The sequence below is a fragment of the Pholis gunnellus genome, assembly GCF_910591455.1.
Source record: "Pholis gunnellus genome assembly, chromosome: 16".
NCBI lineage: Eukaryota > Metazoa > Chordata > Actinopteri > Perciformes > Pholidae > Pholis > Pholis gunnellus.
In genome coordinates, this window is record NC_136543.1 from 10,169,735 (window position 1) to 10,196,185 (window position 26,451).

At 43.8% G+C, this 26,451-nt stretch overlaps 2 protein-coding genes across 3 annotated transcripts in view; one reads left to right on the forward strand and one right to left on the reverse strand.

The window, feature by feature from the left end:
- Window positions 1–894: 894 nt before the first annotated feature.
- gmpr (guanosine monophosphate reductase) lies at window positions 895–8,819 on the forward strand. Its single transcript, XM_079175661.1, has 9 exons — window positions 895–1,246; window positions 3,871–3,990; window positions 4,256–4,339; window positions 4,455–4,628; window positions 4,706–4,787; window positions 5,361–5,467; window positions 7,240–7,282; window positions 7,410–7,569; window positions 7,719–8,819. The coding sequence occupies exons 1-9, from the start codon at window positions 1,160–1,162 to the stop codon at window positions 7,900–7,902; spliced, it is 1,041 nt and encodes a 346-aa protein (XP_079031787.1). The 5' UTR covers window positions 895–1,159; the 3' UTR covers window positions 7,903–8,819.
- Window positions 8,820–15,362: 6,543 nt separating this feature from the next.
- atxn1a (ataxin 1a) overlaps window positions 15,363–26,451 on the reverse strand; it is a 74,553-nt gene continuing 63,464 nt past the window's right edge. For both annotated transcript variants that reach the window (XM_079176064.1, XM_079176065.1), the window contains 2 exons: window positions 19,095–21,470; window positions 15,363–16,505 (listed from right to left, as the gene is read on the reverse strand). In XM_079176064.1, coding sequence (XP_079032190.1) covers window positions 15,906–16,505; window positions 19,095–20,945 — 2,451 coding nt within the window. In that variant the 5' untranslated portion in view covers window positions 20,946–21,470 and the 3' untranslated portion in view covers window positions 15,363–15,905. The remainder of the gene's footprint in view (window positions 16,506–19,094; window positions 21,471–26,451) is intronic.

Here is a 26,451-nt window from a genome sequence, read left to right on the forward strand (position 1 = left end):
CCTTGTGAATTGTAGTATATGTTACAGGCAGTACATTCAAGTACATTTAAGCAAGGCTCTGTGATAATTCAATATGATAATTCAGAATTATATCGTGATGAAATCATATTTCAAGAAATAGTGATACACAATTACGTCACCTAAATTGATAATAACGAGCACACACTAACCCAAATGTCTCAGATCAATTCTGAATTGATGAGAATTCTGCTTATTGGAATACCCCAGGGTAGTTAAATCAAACTGTGTCAGTGTATAGCTGGGCATTTTATTCATTTTTATTTCTATGATTTTACTTAAAACTGTTATGTTAATTTTGCGCGAAAGATGTCTCCCAGTCCACTGAAAAATCCATTCTCAGTGTATGCGCACTGGAGGATTTCCACACACACTTTTGAGAGGAAGGGATCTTTTACAATAGAAAATGTAATAATAGACTATGCGATACGCTCTAAACAGAAGGATCACAGCTGCTGGTGCACTAAATGGTTCAACTTTGAGGTATTTTCTTGTCTTTCATGTGAATAGTTTATGTAATTGTAAAACAAAATATGACAGATGTATTAACTATTTTAAAAAACACATTTGATCAAGAAAAGATGAATATAAAAACACAATTACAAAGAAAAGTATTATATTCCTATTGCCCACAATCCAAGACTAATTAATGACTTATCCCCCCCCCCCCACCTCTCCCTCTTCTCTCTATGCTGTCTGCCATTAGCTCAGGGAGCAATGCCCCAACTGGACAGCAGGTGTGCTCTTTAGCACTGCAGCACACAACCCACTGCAATTCTATCATGTCTGTGGGTGTAAGAGGGTTTGTGTGTGTGTGTGTGTGTGTGCTTCAGGCGCCTGGACACTGCTGCTCCTGCCACTCTGCTGAAGGACGGAGAGAGAGAGGACGCCGGAGGAGTGGAGGGAGAAAGAGAGCAAGGGGGATAGAGAGCGGAGAGAGTCCAGGCCCAAATAAAGCCATGGGGGCCGGGGCTGAGCCGGGCCCCCCTTTGCTATAAATACGCTGGCCGCCTGGAGGTTCGGGTTCTGTGTTTGGGGCTTGGGACCAGCGACCACCACTGCTGCAGCAGCCTTCCTCAGGAGAGTTTCCTCTGTATACTCATCACCCTCATCCTGGTCGTCGGTGTTCTGGGCAGCCAAGATGCCTCGCGTGGACTCAGACCTCAAGCTGGACTTTAAGGATGTCCTCTTCAGACCCAAGAGGAGCAGCCTGAAGAGTCGCTCAGAGGTCGGTGCGGTTAATTAGTTTTACTCTGATACTGTAATCCAAATATTACAGCTACAGGTCAATTAACCATCAGACCGACATATTTCCCGGGAGGAGTGTGATCTGTTTACTGCTGCATTCATAAAGTCTATTTACCCATACACCTCTATGGTAGGTGAGGCAATAGAAATATATTAACTAGTATTACAAGGGCGTGGAAGGTTGGTGTGGGGGCAGTATTTTTTTTGCTAGTCATGATTAAAGATGAAAAATTGACATATGTATTCACAGAGCAACAACAGAAATGACATTAATCATATGCTTGAAAGAATGCCTCACTAAAGCTGTAAAGTGCACGCTCACTGTAATTCAATATGTGCGAGTCTCATTGTTGTCTTGTCCCATGGAAGCCAGTAGGTGTACACTGCCTTTGTGCTTTGGTAAGCAAAAACGCTACCATGACTGTGAGCATGTAACAGCGGAGTGACCTTCTTAAAAGGTGACAGGGAACCAGGCTGGCCTGTACCAGACAGAGGTAAACAACAACTGTCAACAAGCATAGAAAACAACAAAAGAGGAGGAGGAGGAGAGATAAAAGAAATATAAAAAAATATTGCGATCAGAATGGATTCAGTCATTTTCATTTTACACCAGTAGAACAGGCCACAGTGTCTCTAATCACCCACTGGTTAAGCTCTCAGGGACATCACAAACCTCTCCTTGTTGTTGTATACTCGCCACTTCCTTGACTCAGCAATGTGTCACCAGATCAGGGACTGGTACCGACCCAAGATCCTGATACTGGTGTGGTGGCACTAGATCTGTGGTGGAAGGTGGAACTGGGTGGGAGCTGGCTGGTAACATGAGACACGGGACACTTCTCAGAAATTCTGATTAAAAATAGTACTGTGTGTTACAGTCAGCCAGAGCACATTCCATATGCCACAGAGGTATCAGGACAGCATTATATATATACACACTGATGCAGATAACAGCACAGAGAATACCCAGCACTTGAGCATGCACTGATGTGTAGTAACGGACAGTTTTACATTTTGTCACATTTGTCGAATATCTGACATTTCATCAAATCCACTTTTCCTACAGTAAGTAAATAATAAAGGAAACACCTAAAATAACTGACATGATTTCAGATGTCAATACACAAGATGACTTCATTGCAGCATTCCAGTATACTGCTGCCAAACTTATGGCCCATACACTCTAAAAGCATCCATCTGACTGCTCTTGTTTGAATTATTGCTGCATTTAGCAGGAGCAGAAATCCACCTGTCAAAGCTAAGCGAACCAGACATCCGCCGAGTTGTTTAGAGGAGGGGAGGTGTATGAACGTCATGGAAGACAAACTGCATCAATAACAGGAGACTATCTTTTTTGCAGATGCTGATATGAATTTTCACTGCACCATTGGAGTTAGCAAAAACACCTGCAACACGCCAATAAATAGAGGATGGCAGCAACTGTATTGAAGCCCTTCAAATTGTATGGCTGCACATCTGCATCAGTTTAGCCAGATTGTAACCCCACAACCTCTCTTTATAAAAGACAATTCCTTAGTGTTTCACAATCTGCAAAAATTGCAAAGACTTTTATGAACAGAAAAAAAAAATGGCATCGCATAAATCCTAAGGATGCTTTATAACTGAGACTAAGTGGATCCACGTGTCCTATACTGGAAAATCTTGCTGAGTCAGTGTGCTGTATTAAAAGAGGCAGCCTGTATTGATTTACTGCAGCAATACAATGCATTTGCACAACCGTATGCTCCTCCCTTCTCATCCGTACTCCTTTCCCCACCTTCCTCTTTCTGCCGCCATTGTGAGTTATAGCCTCATCGTGCTGTGGCGTAATAAATCTCTTGCTACTACTCAACAAAAGCTCTCAGCACTATGAAATTGTTGGATTTTAGTACATGCAATCAGTTTGAAGGCTTAAAATCTGTTTAAAACTTCACTTTTCATTATAAAACTGTTCATCTAACCTTCCCTGTGGTTTCCCAGGTTTAAAGTAGCATGCTAATAATACAATATACCGTCTCTAAATGACTTCTACAACAAGACTATGTAATAACATTAGAGGATGCTGGTATATAAAACACAGTGAAACAGTAGCACAAGTAAAAAAGAGTCAAAGTCAATCTGCTATCAGTACTTTTAAGAAGAAACAGATGTTCTTCTTTGTGACTCACTTTAGAGGAACACATGTCCATAAACTCCACTCATACTGAGTAGCTAACAGTTCAGCAGTTAAGTCATTAGAATAAGTAATTATATAATTGCGGCAGATGTTTTTTGGAAGGAATCATAGCTTGATTTATCAGTACACGTAAACTGTGCTGTAAAGGGAGCAGCGAGTGTGTCAAAATGGGCCCTGCTTGTTTCATGTAGCTCATCACATTATAGCAGCACCGGCGAAGCTAATCGCTGGATCTTAATGATTCAGTGCATCCCCATCAAGACTCTGAACGTGAGCCACATGAGCTGCTCACATTCTCAAGAAAGTCAGCTCGAGAGAAAAAAAAGAATCCATCTGCCGCATAAAACACTTTGCTAGTAGGCTATGATTAATGTTCATGTAGCAGGTCTCCAGAGGTACTCATGTCTCCTCGTCCCCCACCCCCTCAGGTGGACCTTCAGAGGACCTTCACATTCCGCAACTCCAAACAGACCTACACTGGCATCCCCATCATCGCTGCCAACATGGACACCACAGGGACGTTTGAGATGGCACAGGTCCTCAGCAAAGTGAGTTAACACAACTGAATGGAAGGAGAAATAACGGCATCGCTGTGTTTGTCTCCGTGTGTCACCGCCAAGATCGATGCACAATTTCTTTGTATTTGACATAGAATCCGCTAGCTTGTGGGAAGATACTTGTTTTATTTTCAACACCTAATGACTCATCATCATTATGTATTTTTTTTTAAAACGTATGAACAGATGGAACCATGATGGAAGAAATATCACAAATGAACAGACAATAATGGAAAGTTTCCTTCTTTCTCTGCAGCACACTCTCTTCACGGCCATCCATAAGCACTACTCTGTAGAGGACTGGAAACACTTTGCTGCTAATCATCCAGAATGCTTAGAGGTAATAGAAATGTTTATTGTTCATGTCGGTTGTTCCTCATAAGCAACAGTAACTGCACACAATTGTTATTCAAAAGGCGCTCCCCCTAAATGGCAAACGCGGCTTTTCTCACTAGCATATAGCCGCCAGCTCAGGCAGCGGCGTTGCAGATCTGGAGAAGCTGTGTGCCATTTTGGAAGCAGTCCCCGCCCTCAAGTACATCTGTCTGGACGTGGCAAACGGCTACTCTGAGTACTTTGTGGAGTTTGTCAAGACGGTCAGGGAAAAGTTTCCCAAGCACACCATCATGGTAAGAGAGACGGGCTGTTCTGGGATGCGTCGTATTGTGAGACTGTGTCTTGGGGCTAATGCTGTCTGGCTTTGCAGGCCGGTAACGTGGTAACAGGGGAGATGGTGGAGGAGCTCATCCTCTCCGGTGCTGACATCATCAAAGTTGGCATTGGCCCAGGTGGGTACGACTGTCTTGAGCATGTCTACAAATAGCCCGAGTAGTGTTTTCCCCCTAAATCAACAAAAAAAACTGTACAGGCCTCACATATAAACACAGACACAACTAAGATGGGAAACAGGCAGGAACGCAAACACACACATCAGCCTTTATCAGCAAGGTTAGTTTGTACTAGACTCATAAAGTGCCTCTTACTGTGCAGTGCTTGATTTAAGTTACAACTTACAGACTGTTGCAAATAGGATGAAACATAGTTTTATTATCAGTAGATTAGCCTTCAATGCAGCAGAACTGGTTTCAGCAGATCATTGTAAAATGACAACTTTAACAAGAAGAAAGAGCTCTAGTATCAATTATTCTATTTTGATATAAAGTTTGATAAATCCCCTACGGGCCTGGGCATTGAGACGGTGCTGCCTTCTGGTCCCAGCCTGTGGAGTAGAAACTTGAACTGACACTACCAGACCTGAAAGATAACGGGCTCCTGTAAGCTACAGCAGCTGAAATTACACATAGAGAGTGACAATGGCGGTGGACTTCTCTAATGCGTACACTGTGAACTGTGCATTGCAGGGTCTGTGTGCACGACAAGGATCAAGACAGGAGTGGGCTACCCACAACTCAGTGCCGTAATAGAGTGTGCCGACTCAGCCCATGGACTCAAAGGACACATTATCTCTGTAAGTCTCACATCAACAGCCAGAGTTGCTGAAGTTAGTATTATGTAGAGTATATATATCTTTTTGTGCTGTTGGAGAGGAGTTCATCTCTCAGTTCCTCTCTGTGTGAACTGGAAGCCACACAGAGTTCGGTGGGCATCAGTCCAACAAAAATGTAGTTAACTATGGTCCAGTTGGGCAAAAGGCCATCCTTCACAGGGTAGAGCAGGGGACTGTCATGGATGCATTGGACTTAGCAGCAAAATGTGCCTAAGATACGTATAGTATAGAGGACATTTGCAATAAAAGTACAACAATATAGTTAACATTTAGTTATTTGGCTCTTCAAAGAGAAAATTAGCTTTTTTTTTCATGTGAAGCTATTGAAATGAATATCAATGTACAGGATAGAGTCCTGACAAACATAACAAAGGACCCTTAGATCAACACTATAGCAGTGGCGGCTGGTCAATAGAGGGCGCCAGGGCGCCGCCCCACCTTGAGCCACAACAAATAAAATAAAATAAAATAAATAATAATAATAATAATAATAGACTATACAAATTGTCAATATTTGTGTTTTTGAAATATGCAATCACCCAGTAATATGTGTAAAATATGATATCTGCGGACTGCGGTAAATACTGTATATGCTTTTCCTGCACGCCCACTCCGCGTGTGCACGTCACAGCTGCCTGGGGCGCTGGAGAAACTGCCCAAAAGAGGCGGATCTATGAAGCAGTTTAGCCAATTGCTGATTAAAGATATAAATGTATGACATACAATTTAGCCAATCAGCTTCACCCGTGCTGATTGGCGGACGGGACTAGTGCGCACTAGTCTCTACAGGCGAGCGCCAGCGCGAGCACTGCTCCTCCAAGACTCGTTTGAGAGGTGAAAGAGCTGATCCCAGATCAGCCTGACCTCACAATCAGACAGCAGACTAGCGGGAAAGGGAAGCAGTACATGCGAAGCTGTACACCAGACAGGTTTGGCTATAGCTGGATGCAGTCATGCTAATAACTTATTTAGCTTTTTAAAACAACGGGGACAGATCCAGCACGGACAGTTACGGGAGTGAGGGACATGAAGCACCTGTCTGTGAAATGGATATATAGTTATAAATAAATAATTATATATATATATATATATATATGTGTGTGTGTGTGTGTGTGTGTGTGTGTGTGTGTGTGTGTGTGTGTGTGTTTTATATTCTAGTGAATATTATTATATGATATATATTATTATATTATACTGAATTGCCTGTGAGGGTGACAAAAATAAGCTGTCCTGACGTGTTTATCAAAGTGTTATTTACTGCTTTTTTTCATGTTGGAATAAATGTTAAATATTTATATAAATATAAAGTAGTAATGCGTGTTTGATACCTTAATGTTTTTGCATTAAATCATACTGGGATGTTTGCTGAAATTGATTGGATGTGGCACAGCCCTACCGAGAACATTTTCCACCAGCCGCCACTGCACTATAGCCTGGGTGATAACCGACATTATGGATAAATAATCATCTAAAGAGGGTTATGTACAATGACTAAATAGATAGCTTTTATTTTAGGGCCTTTTGTTTTTGCTTTAAAATGTAACATGAGTCCATAAAATGCTGTTACATAAAGGCTCTAATAGTTTCTAATGTTGATATTAATAGTAGTAGCCACTAGAGGGCATCCTCACTCTTCTGAGGCTGGTGGAATAACAAGAACAACTTTAAGACCGGAGACTCGGTGTGAAGCCATATGGCTGACACCAGTACGGTTCTTTTTTTTCTCTGTTCAGGACGGTGGCTGTAGTTGCCCAGGAGATGTGGCCAAGGCCTTTGGTAAGTATTCAACCCCACCATTTATGTTCGTTTCACACTTAATGAATCACATATTTGTTCATATGACCGTGCTGTGATGTTTCTAACAACTTTAACCAAACATGGCTTCTCTGCCTCTGCTCCTCAGGTGCAGGCGCTGACTTTGTAATGATGGGGGGAATGCTTGCGGGCCACGACCAGTGCGTCGGGGAGGTCATCGAGAAGAACGGCAAGAAATACAAACTCTTCTATGGCATGAGCTCCGACACAGCCATGAAGAAATACGTGGGTGGAGTTGCTGAGTATAGGTAAGAGGCTGAGGAGTATACGGCGATCAGTATGATTTCAAGGATTACTATTAATAGAACTTTTCATTTATATTCAGTTGAATAACTCAGATGGTCCATGATAACTACAAAACATCCGTATTCCTACTTTCTCCTCCCTCTGCTCTCAGGGCGTCTGAGGGAAGGACAGTGGAGGTTCCTTACAGAGGAGACGTGGAGAACACCATCCTTGACGTGTTGGGTGGCCTCCGCTCCACCTGCACCTACGTGGGCGCCGCGAAGCTCAAAGAGCTGAGCAGGAGAACCACCTTCATTCGTGTCACACAACAGTCCAGCCAAATGTTCACGTTGTAGGGCGTACACATACACGCACACGCCGGTTGCAGAACATGCATTGTACATGCATCATGCCAAGTTTAAACACGCAATAGTAAGACAACGGTGTAACACATACAGGAGAACGACGCACACTCACGCCCCACACTTCTCTGCATGATCACCCAGCCTGTTTCTCTCAGAAAGCTGTAAGTTCCCTGGATGCCGTGATTAAAAGAAACTCACGGGTCGACTTCAATTCTCCCGGAGAAGAATCAAAGCACTCTAATTCTACAGCGAGTGTGTTTACATGCTTAGAGACGCCATAAGATACTATTGAACGTGCCCGATTTCATTTTCAAATGGACGAGAGAGAGCAAGACTACCGAGGCATGTGCGCTTTAGATCTAATATTACAAAATACTCTGTTGACTTAGTAGTCGGGAATAAACAAGAACGACAGCTGTGATAAACAACATTGCATGTAAACACACTCAGCAGGAGGAGGCTAATACTCATGCTAAGATCATTTAGGGAAACTATTCTACTCAACTGTATGTTGGAATTGATGTGCAAATCAATATGCAAGCTCCAGAGTGGTCACCCGTTAAAGGTCTGCTAATCTCCTCCTTCTGTGAATTTGAATCATTGTCTGGATGACAGACAACATAATAGTGAATCCCTATTGAGTGTGCGCATGTATTTTGGGAGTGTCCGGACGATTGAGCGAGCTGAAGATGATGACTTCTGAATTTATGCAATCCGAAAACAGTCACGTTTAAATCCTCTTCCTTGATTCCACTGTGCCTGACATTTGAAATCAATAGCGCCCTGTGGCCTCTACTGCTCTTGTACTTTACGCAAGGAACTTCAGGGAAAAGTCATACATACAGGAGAAGCAGCGCTTACACGGTTTCATTGTTATTGCAAAATGGTGGAAATAAACCAAAATGGTTAGAGAACGATCTGTGTGATTCTTTTTTTTCTGGACAAGAAACTGCATATTTGTTTGGGTTAGAGGTTATTAAATGTCAGGATTTTAATATATGTTGTGAATGTATGGAAAGGGGACTAGAATATTATACTCACGTAAAAGTAGGATACTGAGATCAGAGTAAAAGAGTACCCTGAGTAAACATTACTTCATTACACATTTTAAGGCCTGATGTCCAAAACCTATACAGTATATTTCATTTCTGTAGACTTGCAGCATTTGCATTTAACTGATTATCAATTAGGACCAACCTCCTTCCCCTGTATAGTCTTAACGTTAAATTACCACCAAAAAAAGGGACACAACTCAGACAAAGTCTACTAGCATTTTAGCATTTAACATGTTAGCGAGACCCAGAATGCACCTGTGTTGTACACTATAGAGGAAAGTATGTTCTGCTCAATTTCAGCACTTAGCCAACCCAATGGAGGAAAAACATCATAGCTTGAGACGAATAAGGTTTTAAATGCAGTGCTTGTGTTGTGTGTGGGTATCTATATCACATTTGTGGTGTTGTGGGTGTGTTTGTTAGCGGTGGTATTCAAATAAAGACACGAATTGCACATTTTTTCCAGATATGTCAAGGTTTCATTTTCTTTTTCAAAGAGGTGCATTTGTACAGATGTCCAATACATACACCGACAGGGTTTCTCCATTGCTATAGAGGAAAAGGGTGGTGAGACACAGGGACTTGGTGAGTACAATATAGTACAGACAAGTTGGCTGGGAACTGCTGCGGCCTCCCTGCAGGCCAGACTGTCCGAGCAGGTCTGTGCTGATGTCCAGTTCTCTGCTACCATCGTATGGGCCAAAAGGTTTCAGTTCAGTATTTGGTGTCACAGGTTAGCAGAGAGACATCGAGACAGACTGGTTGCTAGCCTCAGGGCTCAATGTTCAGAAAGGGGGGGGGGGGGGGGGTAATGCAACTGAGCCACAGCTGACAGATAAGCTCCACCCCCCCATCTCTCCGTGGCAGTGGGCAGGGGTCAGAGGTCAAGAACAGTACAGCCTGTCCCCTGTTGAAGTGTCGCCTTGCACAGAGAGGCGGAACAAAGATGTTCAGTACACTAAAGAGTAATCCAAGCCATCTCCAGCATAATACACATAATATCATAATAATAATTCATAGTTAATTGTCAATAATGACATTTGTTAATCATATCAAATAATATGTAATACATTTACATATCTTATAACAGCCCACTATGTAAATTGATTGGGGTGAAACTAAACTGTTAAGTGGGCCTCTAAAAGTTTTTTTTTTTTTCTTTCTGCCTGAGTTGGTTATCCAGCGCTATGGACATTGACGAGTCGTCATACAAAAGAAAAAAAATGGACAAAAAAGGAATCCTGATTGAATTCTGTTCACTTTAAAACACAACATAGTGCCAAAAACACATCCTTTTTGCAAAAATGAAAGTACAAACATCAAGAAACAAAGAGCACACATGCCTTATTTTTCTGATCGAAAAAATCAAAGCTCACACACCAACATTCATTTTATTTGTAAAATTGTGCAAGAAGCCAATTAAAAAAAAAAAAAAAAAAAGACATTAGCAGTGTTCCTCAAGCGAGGAAGCTTGTCGTAAAAACTCAACAATGACACATTCTCTACATAGTTTTAAGTCCCCTGACATTATATTGAGTGCTACAAGGAGACCAAAAACACAGAAAAAGCTTCTGCACCAAAGATAATGCAAAAAAAAAAAAAAAAAAAAAAATGCAGAGGTTTGTACGCACCATTTTCACACCGCACGGCCAGACCGAGCTGTGCCGGACTCCTTACAAGCATGTCCAAATTAGATCTCAAAATGTGAACAAAACGAAACCTATTGAACCGCACAGCCTGGTCGGCGTAGGGTGGGAAAGATTCCAAACAAACCCGAACACAACAAAAGAAGGGATGCATTCCAATGACAAAAGGTTTTCCTAAGTAGAAAAGAACCAAGGAACCACCTAACACCTCGGCCCGTTGGACCCAAGAACGCGCCGAGCGCCAAGCGAGATGGAGCACAGACAGATGAACACAAGGTTACGGCAAGGTGATGTGCAAAAACTTAAACTGAGCCATCTCTCTTTTTCATCCTCATTCACCCCCTTTTCCGTTCTCATTCTCTCTCTCCGTTTTGAATGAATGTTACCCCCAGGGAAGGTCTGAAGCCCGTCCTAGGATTAGAAAGTGCTGAAATATTATCAAGTCTTTTACATCTACTTACATGTGCATCTCTGTTGGTTGATTGTTGTTTTTTTCTTTTTTTAATCTTTTTCTTAAAAAAAAAAAAAAAAAAAAAAAAGTGGTCCCCACTAAGCAATGAGGTTTCTTTTTTTTTTTTCTGTGGGTCTCACCGTGAACCGTCAAGGGTCAGGGTCTATGCTCTCACAGACAATTAGAGGAGGAAACACTCCCTTACACACACACACACACACACAAATGTGTCATACACTCAAACCTAATCAGGACACATTTGAACACCAGCTGTACATAAGCACACATACCACACACATGACACATGGTGCACATACACACACACGCACACACACACACACACCAAGGAGACATGACACAATCTCACACACACACACTCAAATTTAGGAAGGCCGCAAGGACAAAAGGGACAGAGAGGTTAGGGGGAAAACTCTCCATTGGATTTGTTTCTCTTCACAAACATCCTCGTTTACAGATGTGACACACACATCAACAGACAGTAAAATACACAAGCCATTAACATGGAGTTAGGACTTTAAACTTATACTTGGCACAGTAATGAGTGGTGTGGGGGGAGGGGGGGGGGGCACAAATGTAAGTATTGCACATTGTGGTACATTTCCAGGGGATGGAAAGGTTAAATTTGGGATGATTTGAACAAAATCAAAACTACAACAAAACCCTAAAAAAAAAATGTTGAAACCTTGCTGCGACGCGCCGTTCCCTCCACTGCATTTGCAGATTGCTTTGTTTCATAGTCTATTACTAAGCATGCATTTCCTGCGAAGTATCAACACAATGATCTTTATCATGAGTGAAAAGAGAGACCAAATATCAAAAGATGATGTCAGGAGGGGGAGCGGGCAGCCCAGGCCACACTGAAAGGTAGCTATCGGTTGTCGAGGGTTAATTGATTGCTTTGCCTCAAGGAGGAGGTGTGAGGCTGGCTGGCTGTGATTGGGTACCTGAAACAAAGTTAACGAGGTCACTACGGGAGCCGTGGCAACGGCGCGGACGTCGGCGGAGTCAAAAATGTCGGCTGGTTACTTCAGGTGCATGTGACCATGTGCTCACCTGTAGCGTGACGACAGAGTTTATGACTCCAACCAGCCGGGGACGTCGGAGGTTTTGGGGGTCAGATACTGCATATATGAGACGCTTCCCTGAAAAACTAGCAACTGGTGTTGCAACTGCAATTTTTAAAGATTTCAAAATGTACTTCAGGATGAGGGGGAATAGTGCTAATTGAAGAGAGTTGTGTTCAGGTATATTAGCTTCTATGTGCATTTTCCAGCATATGGCAAGATTCTCCCTTACTCTCTAAGGGAGGAAAGGAGGAGTTGTTTTGGTTTGCAATGCGAGACGATTATTATGATTTTTTTTTATTGCAGAGAATTTGAGTGGAATGACTTGTGTATGTGTGTGTCCACTCATACACAAAGAGAGTGCCTGAATATTGTTGTACTATTGCTTTCTAAAGTAACCAAAGTAACTTCAGCATCACTTGGCTTTGGCTAAAAATGTTTCTAACCTGACAGTAAAGGTTTTGATGGTCTGAGTGACAGGTTTGTTGAGATGTTGTTTGTTCTGCTTTTGTATTTGTTGGGAAGGGGGTTGGACAAAAAAAACAAAAACATGTATGTATGTATGTATGTATGTGTGTGACATGTATATACATTTACAAAACACACAGCCACACACAGATTGCAAAACATGCACGCGCACACATGCTACTACTTCTACTAGTAATGATCATGATGTTTCAGTAGGAAAAAGAAGAAATGAATTTGTACTACTGTGGTGTTGTTGATCTGAGAAACCCTGTTTATTATAAAAAAATAAAGCATTTTCAAATCTCATATGGGGGGTTCTACTCTTTTACTCACCATCACATCCATCCTGCCATCACCCTGGTTAACTCCCACCACTTGAAGCGTTGCCTATACTTTCAGTGGGATGAGAATACGACTGATCCACTTCTTAGAGGCAAATAAAAACCCCTCACCTAAATACGGAGGCTGAGTAGAAAGCTCAACAGATACGCCTGCAGGAAGCCACGTCGTCTCCACCTCCTTAACAACACTATTGGGCCAGCAACCTGCACATGTTGATCGAACTACTGGGCGAATCCTACTATGTTGTCAAGTGCAGCATGAGAGAAACATTTACGTTGAATGGCTTTAAAAATTTAGAAATTTAATTTAGTTTTGATCATATTTAAAAATTTGAAAAAGAAAGCATCCCCGTATTTCAGTTACACTGATATCAGAGTATTTTGTATGCAGTATGCGGATCATCAGATGGTTCACACCTCACATTACACTTCAAAAACCAAGCTCAGAAAAAGAACAGAACTCGAGCTTTCACACGCAACAAAGAGTCTGTGAGGGTGTTCAACTTCTGACGAAGCTCTAAATGTCGGGCCAACCGAGCAGGCGTATCTGTTGAGGTAACTTAGTAAAATGGGGTTTCAGCTGGCTGAAAGCACAGTCTGTGTCCAAACCTGGACCCTAGCCCCTGCACCCTGGTTTCAACAGCAGGAAAAGTGGACAAAAAAAAAAGTCAAAATCTTCCCATTTCTTTTAAATTCAGTAGGCAGGCACGTGTTAAAATGGTTATGTTCGTAAAAACTCAAATGTAATTTGACCTTAACTGCGTTGATGTAGAAACTTTTCCTCTACAATGTGTCAAGTGCCTGTTGAGGAACAACAACCCTGGTCTCCTCCAGTGTGTCGCGTGGTCTCGGGCTCGTTTCAGAGCACAGCGGTTCAAAATCATGTCTCCGCCCTTCTCCCTCCTCCTGATGTGCAAATTGCAAGATTCTATTAAGTACGACTCCAAGTAGAAACCCTGGACATTTAGCATCGACTATATATCAAATGAGTATAACCTGTTCCTATACACAGTATACATACAATCATACACACACTCACACTCTCACTCTCACACACACACACACACACACCACAGAGCACTGTTAGCAGTGTGTGTTAATCCAATGTCAGTCAACTAGTGCCTTTGCAGTAGGGATAATATGCCCCACAAAGCATCTGCATTCATCTGAATACAGTACATATTACAGGTCTGTGAGTCTTAGGGATGGTCTGTACTCTTTTGTGTAAGCATGTGTGTGTGTGTGTGTGTGTGTGTGTGTGTGGAGACAGACAGACCAGCATCATGCACACACGTTACAAATATATGACACCCTTCAAAATTCTGTGGCGTGAGCTTCTAATCGATGCTCATAGGCTAGTACAGAACTATCATTGGGATATTTCAAAAGCCTGTTGCTTGTTGATCCTTTTTGCCGGATCCCAAACTTTCAAAACACATTCCAATACTGTACAAGCTCACGTGCTGAAAACCATCATCTTTCTAATTCCTTTTGTCGCCGTGAGTGTTCCTGTAACCTAACTAACCTAACCTGCCGACCGGATTTACTTTCTCCAACTCTCGTCACAATCATCCCTTTCTTTGTGATCCAATGGCACATGCGCTCCCACGTTTACCAAACCACCCCTTCACTTTTCCAAAAGCTTCACCTTTACAAAGTGCTGTTGCTACTTTCTACCCTTGTCTTAATAAAAAAAATATATCTAAAAACATACAGTACTGCGTAAAATAAAGAGACAACGAAACAATTGTCGGCTGTATGGCGAGGGTGACAGGTCTGTTAAGTGCTTTGAAACGTCCCGACCCTCTCAGAGCTGACACGCAGACTCCCTCGGTTCCTCTCGCACAGCCTTTCTCCATAAAGAAACATAAAGTAATTCATCAAAAGACAATGAGGATTGTATGCAGTCTTCCTCTTAACACATTCTTAAATTGAAGTTCGCCAACCCAGTGTGTTTGCACTTGTATGTATTAGGTTAGGGTCTCTCACATTTATACATTAACATTGACCCACCTAGGTTCAATCTAGGACTAAATGACCCCTGATTAAGGTTTTTTCGACAATCATTTGAAAAGAACTATCTGGTGAGATAGAAGACGAGGGGTTTATGAAAACAAAAGTGAAAATGCTCAAGATGAAAGTAAAGGCTCCCACCTTCGTCACACTGAACAGAGTAAATGTTGTTCCCTCTCTCTTGTGTGGCACACTGGCACCACCTGATGGCATCACTGGTCAGGTCTGGCACACTCTGATGACACCGTGAATAAGCACGGGGTTTGTTTATACTCAAGACATGGAGAATGGTGTTTTTCCCAACTGCCATAAACTCTGATTTAGAAAATACCCCCCCACCCCCCTACACACACAATTCCTTCATGCTCTGGATCATCTGGCATTATGTCACTCCTGTGGCCAAGTGTAAAACCAGCGGCGCGGCAAAGAGGCGGCGGAAAAGTGTTTTCGGCAGCCTCACTAGCAGCGCACAGGGAGTAAATTGCTCACAAGAGGCAAACTGTGAGCATATTCAATTTGAAATCTACATTATGTGTAATGTATAGCCAGCCAAAAAGAGCCATCAAGCATTGCTCCTGTGTGCCACACAGCCATCCATAAACATCGAGCACGCCTCACAAATCCCTCACCATAAGTCATCTCATGAAAACCACCAGAACGGCATTGATTGCTTGTGTGATATCAAATCCATCTCTAAAAAAAAACAAATGTTGTTACATTATTAACTATATGGACTTAATGTAAGGTGATACCATGTAGGGTGAATTTGCCTCTACAGTACAGAATTCAAGATAGAAAAATAAAAACAGAAAACAAAACTTTTAAACCAAGACAAATGAAACATTAATGTGGGCATTCATGTTTTTTTTGTAGAATCCTTTTATGTTTTGTCTTTTTTCCAAATCCCAATGGTTATTTAACAGTCCTGCTAGCCTTCACTTGCCAATATTTGACCTTCCCTCGATGCTGACTTTCAACTCGTGAGGGATGAAGGAAGGTTTGGGCAGGGTCAAGGGCGGCTCCCCCTCCGATTTGTCTACTTTTCGCCCTTCCGGAGCGGACCATCTTCGCTTCCTGCGCCCTGATGGCTTACTGGCGCCAGCTTCCGCGCCGCTGGCAACCTGACCTTTAGAAACGGACCCTCTTTCCCCAAACGTGAGCTCCCCGTTTACCACGTTGGTGCCCCCTCCACTCCCGTTCCCACCCGTCCCTCGCTGGCTGATGCCGTTCTCCCGCTCGCTGTGCCTGGAGCCTCTTCCGCCGCAGCTTTGGGGAGCGTCTGAGACAGCTCTGGGGGGTTTGAGGTGGCCGTGGCCGGAGGCTGGGACGGAGGCAGGGGTGGCTAGCTCCAGGGGCGGAGTCTTCTTCAGAGATCCGTTCCTCAGGTTCTTGAGGGTGAGTGAAATACAAACGTCGCCCACAGAGAGTTTGGTGCAGGGCAGCTCCAGAAGCTGGGTGGTCCGATCTGGGCAGCATGAAGACCAGCCTTGGCCGAAGACAAAGAAGGGATACTCCACCAAGACTTCCACACTCACCTGGAGGAGAGAGAATGAGAGGGAAGAAACATCAACACTTCAATGCAAACCCTTTTTCTGTGCTTTAAAGCACCTACAAACTTGGTTTAGAAGCCATAGTGTTTTCCCCATAACACAAAATAGTTATGACAAAATAAGCAACGACCACATTTAAATTCAGCCAACGCTCAAAAACCCTCATCTGCATTGTATGGATTTGGTTTGATCAGACTTGGCGGACAGTAACAGAACACCAACTATTATCACTTTTTGTTGATGGTTGCGTGTGGAAAACACCAGGGACATCAGTTTTGTCTAAAATTAGCTGAATGAAAGAACAACTGGGACAAGCTGTCCTTAAGGTCAGCAAGGCGATTATGTAATAACTCTGATTGGTGCGCTAGAGGCACAGCTGGATATTGTTGGTCTATCAGGAGAAAAAATAAATACAAACATTCACTGGGGGGGGGAAAGTCTTGGTGACCTAAGGGGCAACATATGTCAAGCCTTTTGGTCCATTACACAAAATCAATGAAGGGGATAGAACACATTTATGTTTTATTTTATATTCTGCATTGAGCTCTGTAGCTTTAGCACTGATTAGCTCTGCATTGTCGTTGATATGTGTGACAGAGTGAAGAGATGACAGATAGAAGCAGAGGAGGCTTTCCGGGATGACGGGTAGAGAGAGGGAGAAAATAAACCTGAGGAGAAAGAGGATGAAGCGGAGGAAGATCTGAAATATAGTAGAGAGGATGAGAAGGTGGGAGTGGAGGAAGTTACTGAGATGGAGATGAAAAGGCGAGTTTGCAGAGGGAGGGTGTGTTGAACAAGAGGAGGAGTGAGGAAGTGAATGTGAAAGAGAACAATGTCAAGAACGATACAAGCGTAAGATGTATCAAACACCCTCTCAAAGCAAACGACAGGCAATGTTTTCCCTTCTGTATTATATAATTTTTGACTTAAGCTGCTACCACCTCTCAGGAAAAAAAAAAAAAAAAAAAAAGTAAGGAGAGCCACTGATGGAGTGAAAGAAAGAAAGAAAGAAAGAAAGAAAGAGAAGTCTTTGAAAGATTGTCAGCTTTTGTGGGATACAGTATCAAAGAGCAGCCGGGGGCGGGAGAGTTGGTTAGAGATGTGCTGTGTGGGTGGACGAGTCACAGCCTGGACAGATGAAATAGATTAACTGGCTTTAACGGACACCCTCAAAGACAGTGAGAAGGGTGTATGTGTGTGTGTGTGTGTGTGTGTGTGTGTGTGTGTGTGTGTGTGTTTGTGTGCTTGTTTGTGTTTGAAGAAGTTGGGTAAAACCAGAGACAGAAAATAGAAAGATACATCGTAGTATGAGACGTTAAGAGATTACTGAGAGATCGGATTTATACAAGTTTGTTGTGACCTATATCGAACTACAGTCGAGTATTACATGTAGCAGCAGAAATGTGATACTCTATCAGTGCATTCTGCCTTCGCTGACAACACTCAACTCTTTGAACTTCTCTACAGCTCATAATCAGAACATGTTTGTTACATGACCGCCATCACAGTGCATTTGAACCTCATTACAAAGGGAATAGCAGAGTCCTGTGAGATTCACCGTAATAGAGTCATAAATAAGGGAGCAGCTCAACACTTGTCATTCAACATTTACAACACCAGCTAAGAGTATGCATGAAAGACTTCTTACAGAAGTCGTTTCTCACACTCACAGATGCAAACTACAACTGGGATGATTAGCTCGGCAATCTACCGAACTTCACATAAAAACACCAGTAAAGGGCTCGATAGAGGAGCTGAACAATTAATCAAATCGGTTGTTGTTCCACAGAGCGCTAAAACCTAATTGACATTAGTTTTTAGCGCTCTAATGACGTCATAAACCGTTATCGTGTAAAATCACATCAAGAACAAGCGTTAGAGGAATAGTTTCACTTTCTTGCAGAGAGTTAGATGAGAAGAGCAAAATGCATCTCATTTTTGTGCATTAACAATGGGGACAGCACTGAGAGCTGCTTAGCTTAGCTTAGCATAACGACTGGAAGCAGGGGGGAAAGAGCTCGACTCCAAAGTTGTGAAATACAATGCTAATACTCGCACCTCTGAAGCCTAAGAATTAACATTTTGTGTCATTGATCTGTACACAAACAAAATGTGCTTCTTCGGGGGTTTCCATTTGTGTACACATTGAACAAACAATGTTGAATGTTGATAATTAGAGAGCTTTAGCGGTGCTAGTAGCTCTGCTGTTTTTGCTAAGCTAAGCTAGCTGACTCCTGGCTACAGTTCAATAGCTAATGCACGCTCATGAGAGAGTGAAAAAGTGTATTTACCAAAATGTCAAACTAATCCTTTAACTGGCCAAATTATCCACAAGACTATAACACTGCTACACTGTTGTTGGTTTGCTGCTGGTTAATCTTTGCAATACTGTTTAATTAGTTAATTTAATACTATATTATTTCATTGTTTATACTGTGCATTTTTTATATTCATATTTAATTGCTTAATTAAGTATATTTTTTGCTGCTGTAATGAACAAATTTCCCCTTGCGGGATGAATAAAGTACATCTATCTATCTATCTATCTAACAAAAGCTGCTACCCGTCTCTCACCTGTGCACGGTGCTCACCAACAGAGAACTGAACCACAGCAAAGTCGGGTGAGGTGTGGCTGCCTTCAATGCGCTCCACTGTGGACGAGTCGATCTTCAGCTCGTTGCTGATCTCGGCACTCTGGATGAAGTCCTCCGTCTTCAGGTCCTCCACGCGTTTCAGCTCCCCATCGGCCAGCTGGATGATGGAGCCCTTGATGAAATATGGGGGGAGGGAGGGGGGCACCACCGTGCTGGATGAGGGAGGAGGAGCAGACGGAGCGACCAGCCCCGGCGGAGCGGAAATGATGGGGAGATGAAGATGGGCTTGGACCACCGCACCTGAAGTAGTCTGGAGATACGAGGCACTGGAGGGCTCTAGAGTTTCTCTTTTGTGGGCAGCGATGTATGTATGTGGGAGTGTGGTAGGGAACGGTGCGGCTTGGGTGGATGATGTTACGTGCGAGGTTACCGGTTCCAATGTGGTGACTCCACCTCCACTGACGGGGATAATTACCGGTTGGGCGCCAGGAATGAGTAAGTGTTGCTGTAGGCTGGTGTGGTAGCTGATTGGCGTATGCTGGCTCCCACTGCCCCCTGCAATGTAACCAATGATAGGCGGCTGAGGGTAGATGGTGGAGGGGAGCCCCATTGACAGTGACTCTGTAGCGCTGTGGGTGGTCTGGATGACGGTCTGGGGCGACAGTGTGCTGACAGCAGCTTTCAGGCTGTCCACACTTAACGGGGGTGGAAACGTGAAAGAGGAGGAGGTGGAGGGTGTGCGATTGACAGGCTTGCCCAGGATGATGCCACCTTTCTCCAGGTGTGCGGAGGCAGAGGACGTCAGCTTCTCGTGGCTGGGTCTGGGTGGCACCAGCTGGTGGTCGCCGTGGCTGTTGGGCATTAGCATGAAAGAGGTTCTCAGCCCTGAGGGATCGTGAGTAGAGTAGTCTGAATGCAGAACCAGCTGGCGGGCCTCGTAGGAGGACAAAGACGAAATGGCATCCCGGGATTTGCCCCCTGGCTTAGAGAGGCCGGACTCGGGGGACGCTCCATACCGCCGACCCCTTTCCAGCTCTCCATTGTGGAGCTCTCTGGTTCTGGAGCCGCCGTCCTCTTTCCTAGTGGGTCCGTCCGTATACTGCACCACAAGGTGGGACATCCCATGTCCCAAAGTGTGGTGGGGGTGCAGTGACTGGGGAGGAAGGTGAATGCCTCCGTGGTAATGAGGTGACGGCACAGTCCGTGTTGAGGTTGACATTTGAACATAGTGAGGGGCGTGGTCTGTCGAAGGCGGAGGCATGGAGGTGCGCCCCGAGGACGCTCTCTGGTGGTCGTGCTTGGAGGCGTGCGACGGAGCAGAGACGGTCTCTGCGTGCGAGTGTCTCTGCGCGGCCAAAGAGGAGGAGGAGAGGGGGGGAGGTGGGGGAGGAGGGGGGAGCAGTTGAGGGGAGATGTAGCCAGCGTACGGGGCAGTGTAGGGCGAGGCTATGAACTGCAGGTTGGGAGGCAGCTGGGCGTAATGTACAGTTCCTCCAACTGTGGACTGTGACAGGGGCGACGTATACACCGCAGGAAGAGACGAGACTAGCCTCAGTGACGAAGAGGAGGATGAAGAGGAGGATGAAGAGTCTGACGTGGAGAAGAGGGATTTATTCTGGAGGCCGTCTGAGTGACTGGAGCTACGGTGTCCGCCTACGGCACTCTCGTTCCCACCGGCCACACTGGCCAGCCAGGCCATGTTCTCAGTGCGCTGGCTGTCACTGGCAGGTGGGATGCTCGGGGAGCGATTGTCAGATGATAATGTGCTTGAGGGGAGCTCCCTCTTCTTTGGGGGCAGACATTCATTACTGCGTTCCTGGTGGGACTTCATGCTGACTTTGCCTCAATTCCCTAAACTGTACTTGCGTTATTGTTCCTTAACCTTTGGCCTTCGATAGCTTTTTCTCTCTTTTTTTTGTTCTCTCTGTCTCTTACTTTTAATTTCACTTTCCTGTCTCTTTTTTCCACTTTTGATCTGTCCCTTGTCTCGCTTTAATTAGCTCGAAATGATCTTCCCCAATCTTGTCTCTCGTTCCCTCTCTACTCGGTTCACCCAAGGCCGTCGATTATTGGGGCTTTTCTTGATAACAAAGAAAATCCAGACCGTAACAAGCGGGCGAGGAAGGATTAAAGAAGGAGATGAAGATATTGAGGGGTGGTGAGAGGGGAGGGTAGGGCGGTCGGTTTGGTCCAGAGGTCTTTAGTGGCTGGAGGGTGAGCTCAGTGTGATAGCGGAGAGAGTCACGTCGTCACGCCTGCTGCTGCTGCCGCCGAGGACGACGGGGGGCCGAGTGCGTCGCACTTCATGCGGAATCATTTCCTTGTAAAAGCAAGCCTGCCCACACCCAGCACGATCCTGTGGAAGAGAGAGAACGGAAGACTAGTTAGGATGACGCCGTGGTTCTTCAACAGATGAATAGTTAAATACAGTGCAGTTTGTTTCCAACCTAAACAGCAAACCACAATGATCCTCGAAATTCCTAGCGTCTAACACTGCACAAGTGCATCAGCTCATTGGTTTTCAATGAGAATGAAAAAAAAGCTGACATACTGACATGCACTGCGTCATTCAGTTTTTTTAAGCGGGTGTACATTCAATTCAAGGACAGGGAGAGAGACACATGATCTAGCAAACACAGACCATGAAAATGAATAACAACACATTGTGTTGAGGTTGTTGTCACCACGTAGCAGAATAATTAGGCGCTGCACCAAGAAATTCAGGAGCCAAACAAAAGACTCAAGAGAAACTGTTGAGCGACGTCTTTACTGTGATGAAGGTCGACAAACAGGCCATGAGCCAACAAAATGACGGCCGGCATCAACAAACTCAGGAGCTCAACAAAACAAGCTCCAAAATCAAAAGTGAAGCCATGGACTAATGCAAGGATGCTCTGCGACAAGAACAAATTCCAGGGACTGTTTCGAGTGAACTAAATTGATTGAAGGATGAAAAAGAGGCCACGACAAAACGATGCGCTGCAACAAGAAATCCAGCAAGTCAACCAATGACTTTAAAAAGAAGTGAAAATGGCTACAAGGGAGACATGCCTTGTGTCTGTAGAGCGCATTGTAAAAGTCACCAACAGGTGGTTGATTGGTTTTTATTGCCTCAAGCAGTTGGTCATGGGTTTCTAGAAGCTTGCAGCCCTATTATTAATAATAATAATAATCATCAAAACTATTTCAAAAAGTTTCCAGCACCTGCTTGGACATCTGATAACAAGCATGTGCTGTACTCAATAAAGTATGTGTGAGTGTGTACTACCATCTGTTAGCAAGGACCCCCTGCTGTAAAAGACGGAAAGCTTGGTGTGAATCTCATAAATAATGTAGAAGCATTTCGAGCACACTCCCACACACACACACACACACACACACACACACACACACAACCTAGCGACATACCATCTTGCTTACTCAAACACTGAGACCTGGGCATATTCAATTATGCTGACACATGTTCTTTTCCTGACACACAGCTCAAGTTCACACACAAAGACACACTTTCTTTCACCCACTAGTGCACATACACTGTCCAACTGAAAGACACACTTGATAGTGAGCAGAGTATCAATTTGACACACGACAAACTTGCACTAGAAATGCCCAGCTAGCAAATACAAGATTTGTCTCATTAAGAGTTTGCAAAGTCAGCGAGTTCACGTCATGCAACTGTGAAATAAACTTACAGAAATATATACGAGCATTACCGCGATAAATAAATAAATAACCACATAACATGGCCTCTTGTATTAGCGATGACTCTGATTATCTGTTCTCTGCAGCTGCCAAGCCACAACAGATTTAATCTCTCAACCAGAATGAATGGGTCAACACCTCTGAGACGTCCAAAAGGCTTGTTTGCTTATCCCTGCGAGGGATACCAATTGTACCCACTGTGAGTGTGTGTGTGTGTGTGTGTGTGTGTGTGTGTGTGTGTGTGTGTGTGTGTGTGTGTGTGTGTGCGTGCGTGTGCGTGTTCTGTAGGACGGGGGACATTTTGCATCTCATGCAGATTCCTGTAATTTAAGAAGTGTCGCATTGCTACTATAACACAACTGCGGGGACAGGCGTAGGAGTGAACACACATGCAAATGTACATGCCCATACAGCACGAGAACACACAGCCACACACACACACGCTTTGTTTTATGGTAGTGAGCACACACACACATATTTTCTCAGGCACGCACCATCTGTTCAATCAAGCAGGCATGACTCAGAGGTGTGTTGAGAGGTGCTGTTGATTGGTGAGCTTTTAGCACTGATATGCCCTTAACACTGCGTTTCCCTCCTTCACTCTGCCTCCTTTCGACTCCTCTCCTGCCTCAGCCTGCCCAACTCTCTTTCTTTATAGCTCCATTCTCAATTATCATTCTTCCAATCTAATGGTTTTACGTTGTTAATCGTCCCTCAATGTCTTTGCTGCTTCTCTCTTGGCATCCTTTCACATTAATCTTGCTTGCTTGTCTGCCGTACGGCAACTCATTCAACGTACTGTAGTGTCATAAAACACAGTCGGTATAGATAGATAGATAAGCCAAAGTCGTATTCCACAAGCTGTTGCTTGTATTAAAACTTTGAGATAAGAGGAATATCATGTCCCTGAGATCAGAGACATTTCATATCAGCTGTCACATCAAACACTGACAGTGTGTGTACATCCAGCCGCCGATCTGTTCCTGCTGCCATCTATGGATGCTTTTATCTTCGGAGCGAGGCACGTTCGAGCTGACAGTTCAATCACAGGAGAAACACTATGTGCATTGTATAATGATATGTATTATGGAGCTGCCGTTTCATACAGTGCGTGTGATAAGCATGGATTGCTATAAGCAAAATTGTTATTGCAACACACGGGGTGTAAACTACTAGTACTACTACAGTATAAGTGGTTTGTTTTACAAGGAGAACTTCAAATGATTCAATATAAGAAAATAGGAACTTAAACGTGCATTAACCGATTTTTAGCCATGTGGGGGCAGCAGAGACAAGCAGCAAACAAGACAACATATTTGTATTGTATGAAGTTAATATGTCAAACTTGTTTGCTGACATCTGTTAATACATATGTATATTATTCCAACATGCAGGGTGTGAAAAAGAAACTACAGCAGCAATTAATGACGGAAGAGTCTGAGGCAAAGGGATTGGATGGAGGGATACGGAGAGGCAGGAAGTGGGCATGGAGTGGGGAAAGACTTGGGACGCATGGGAGAGACATGCGGAGAGAAGGAGAGGCGAGATCAACTGACCTACATTGCAAAAAAAAAGAGAGAGTATTGCTTCACTGAAACTGACACTCAAACACTGATTCACTGAAACGCTATGTCACATGAATCTTGCTGAGTTTGCGCCTGTGTGAATGTGTGTGTTGATATCAGATGACCTGTAACCCAAGCTGTCTGTCCTCCATGTGCATCAGTCTCTGCCCCTCTCTCTCACTCTCACACTCACACACACACACACACACACACACACACACACACACACACAGTGATCCACCTAACCAAAGTCTGTGTGTGAATGCGAGTCAGTAACCTGAATCGTTCACTCATGCACTATACTATTGTCCTTCTACGGTCAAAAAAGTGGAGGTTCTCAGGTTTCTTTCCTTCACAATCACACACACACACACACACACACACACACACACACACACACACACACACACACACACACACACACACACACACACACACACACACACATATAATGTATGACTGGATGAATTGTAAAGTACTCACACACTGAACCATACTCTCTAATTGATGCGTTTAACCAGTATGACATTTTATAATTCATAAAACCTTCTACAACTCAAGCAGTAATGGGGTGCTTTGCCTTTATGGCGCCAGTTCCGCAATAGTACGGCCAGCAGTACTGTTACTATGGTCATTTACAACCATTACGTAACATTAAATGTTTACAGCAGCATCAGACACTCAAAGAGACAAACATTGGGTTTCATAGTTCGACAGTACATCGCTAAGCAGCTGATAACTTTCCTAAACTTCACTTAACAGCCAATAAATGAAGAATCTAATAAGACACATTTTGGGTTCAAAGTTATATGTTTTTCTGCACTAAATGTGTGCAATGGTCTTCACCAGTACATACATTTAAAGAATGTATTGTATCTACCAATAGGCCTCTATACAGAACACACTTAGGATGGTGTGCAACATTATTATTGAATCACATTTAAGCTATGTACATTATAAACAGTGACATTACACTTCTATTTTAAAAGATGCAGTGTTAAACCCTTGTTTTGTCGATGCTATCAACTCTGCAGCAACAGCATGATTTATAATTACATGCAGGTATGTCCGGTCCATGAACAATGTATTTCCTTACTTTAACAATCTGTAGTAACAATTACAGTGAGCCGGAAGTGGAGCTGGGGGCCCAGAGCGGGCTGGAGGGCCTGGAAAGGTTTCTGCTTCTTGTTGAGGTGTCAGGCACCCACAATCGCAGGCTGAGCTTGAGGGAAACATCACAACATGCAAACCACTGAAGTTGACACAGACAGTGAATGTTTGCTTAATAAGGATTTCATCTCAGAATATGATAAGAAGGATTTAATTTGTTTTGCTAATTACATGTCACTATTTTGTCTGCGAACGCATTTAGATAAATGCTACAGTTATATAAAAGCTGATGTGCATGGTCTAAATGTCTGCTGCATTGGAGTGTGTGTGTGTGTGTGTGTGAGTGTGTGTGTGCGCCTGATTGCCCAGTCATAATCATAATTGTGATCAAAGGGATAAGTCCAACGTGAAGTGTCATCTCACCGCTAAATATAGCTCAGCTGGAAAGTACAGTGGTGCTGCGGGCGTATACTTCGCTCTCTCTCTACTTCTCTATTTCTTCCTCTATGTCTCTCGGCAGCTTTTTTGCCGTTTGGTTTTTCATCAGTGTGTGTCTGCGTGTGTGTGTGTGTGTGTCAGCATATGTGCGTTCATGTGCGTGCACAGTGCAGGGACCCTTGCCAGACTGGGAACTCTGACAAGGCTGCCACTTTATTCCCTGTCACTGTCTGCTAGTGATTACACACAAACAACAACAAACACACACATTCATACACACGGGAGTATGGTCAGATAGTGAGGGAGTAATGGAGGATCTGCCATTGACAGATGGAGACGGAGAGTTAGAGAAGCAGGGGAAGAGGAGAGGGAGGAGGAGGGGGTAAAAAGGGAAGCGAGAGCGAGGGGAGAGAGTGGTTAAGAGTTACACAAACAAAGAGAGACAAGAGATGGAGAGAAACAAATGACTGTGAGAGTCTCTTTCGGAAAACAAACACTTAGGCAGCGTTGCATGACTTGCAC

Bases quoted from the DNA above. Each gene is read 5' to 3' on its own strand.
- gmpr (XM_079175661.1), top strand. From the start codon at position 1,160: ATGCCTCGCGTGGACTCAGACCTCAAGCTGGACTTTAAGGATGTCCTC. The intron at 3,991-4,255 runs GTGAGTTAACAC...CTTTCTCTGCAG, and splicing joins TGGCACAGGTCCTCAGCAAA to CACACTCTCTTCACGGCCAT. The intron at 4,629-4,705 runs GTAAGAGAGACG...CTGGCTTTGCAG, and splicing joins TTCCCAAGCACACCATCATG to GCCGGTAACGTGGTAACAGG.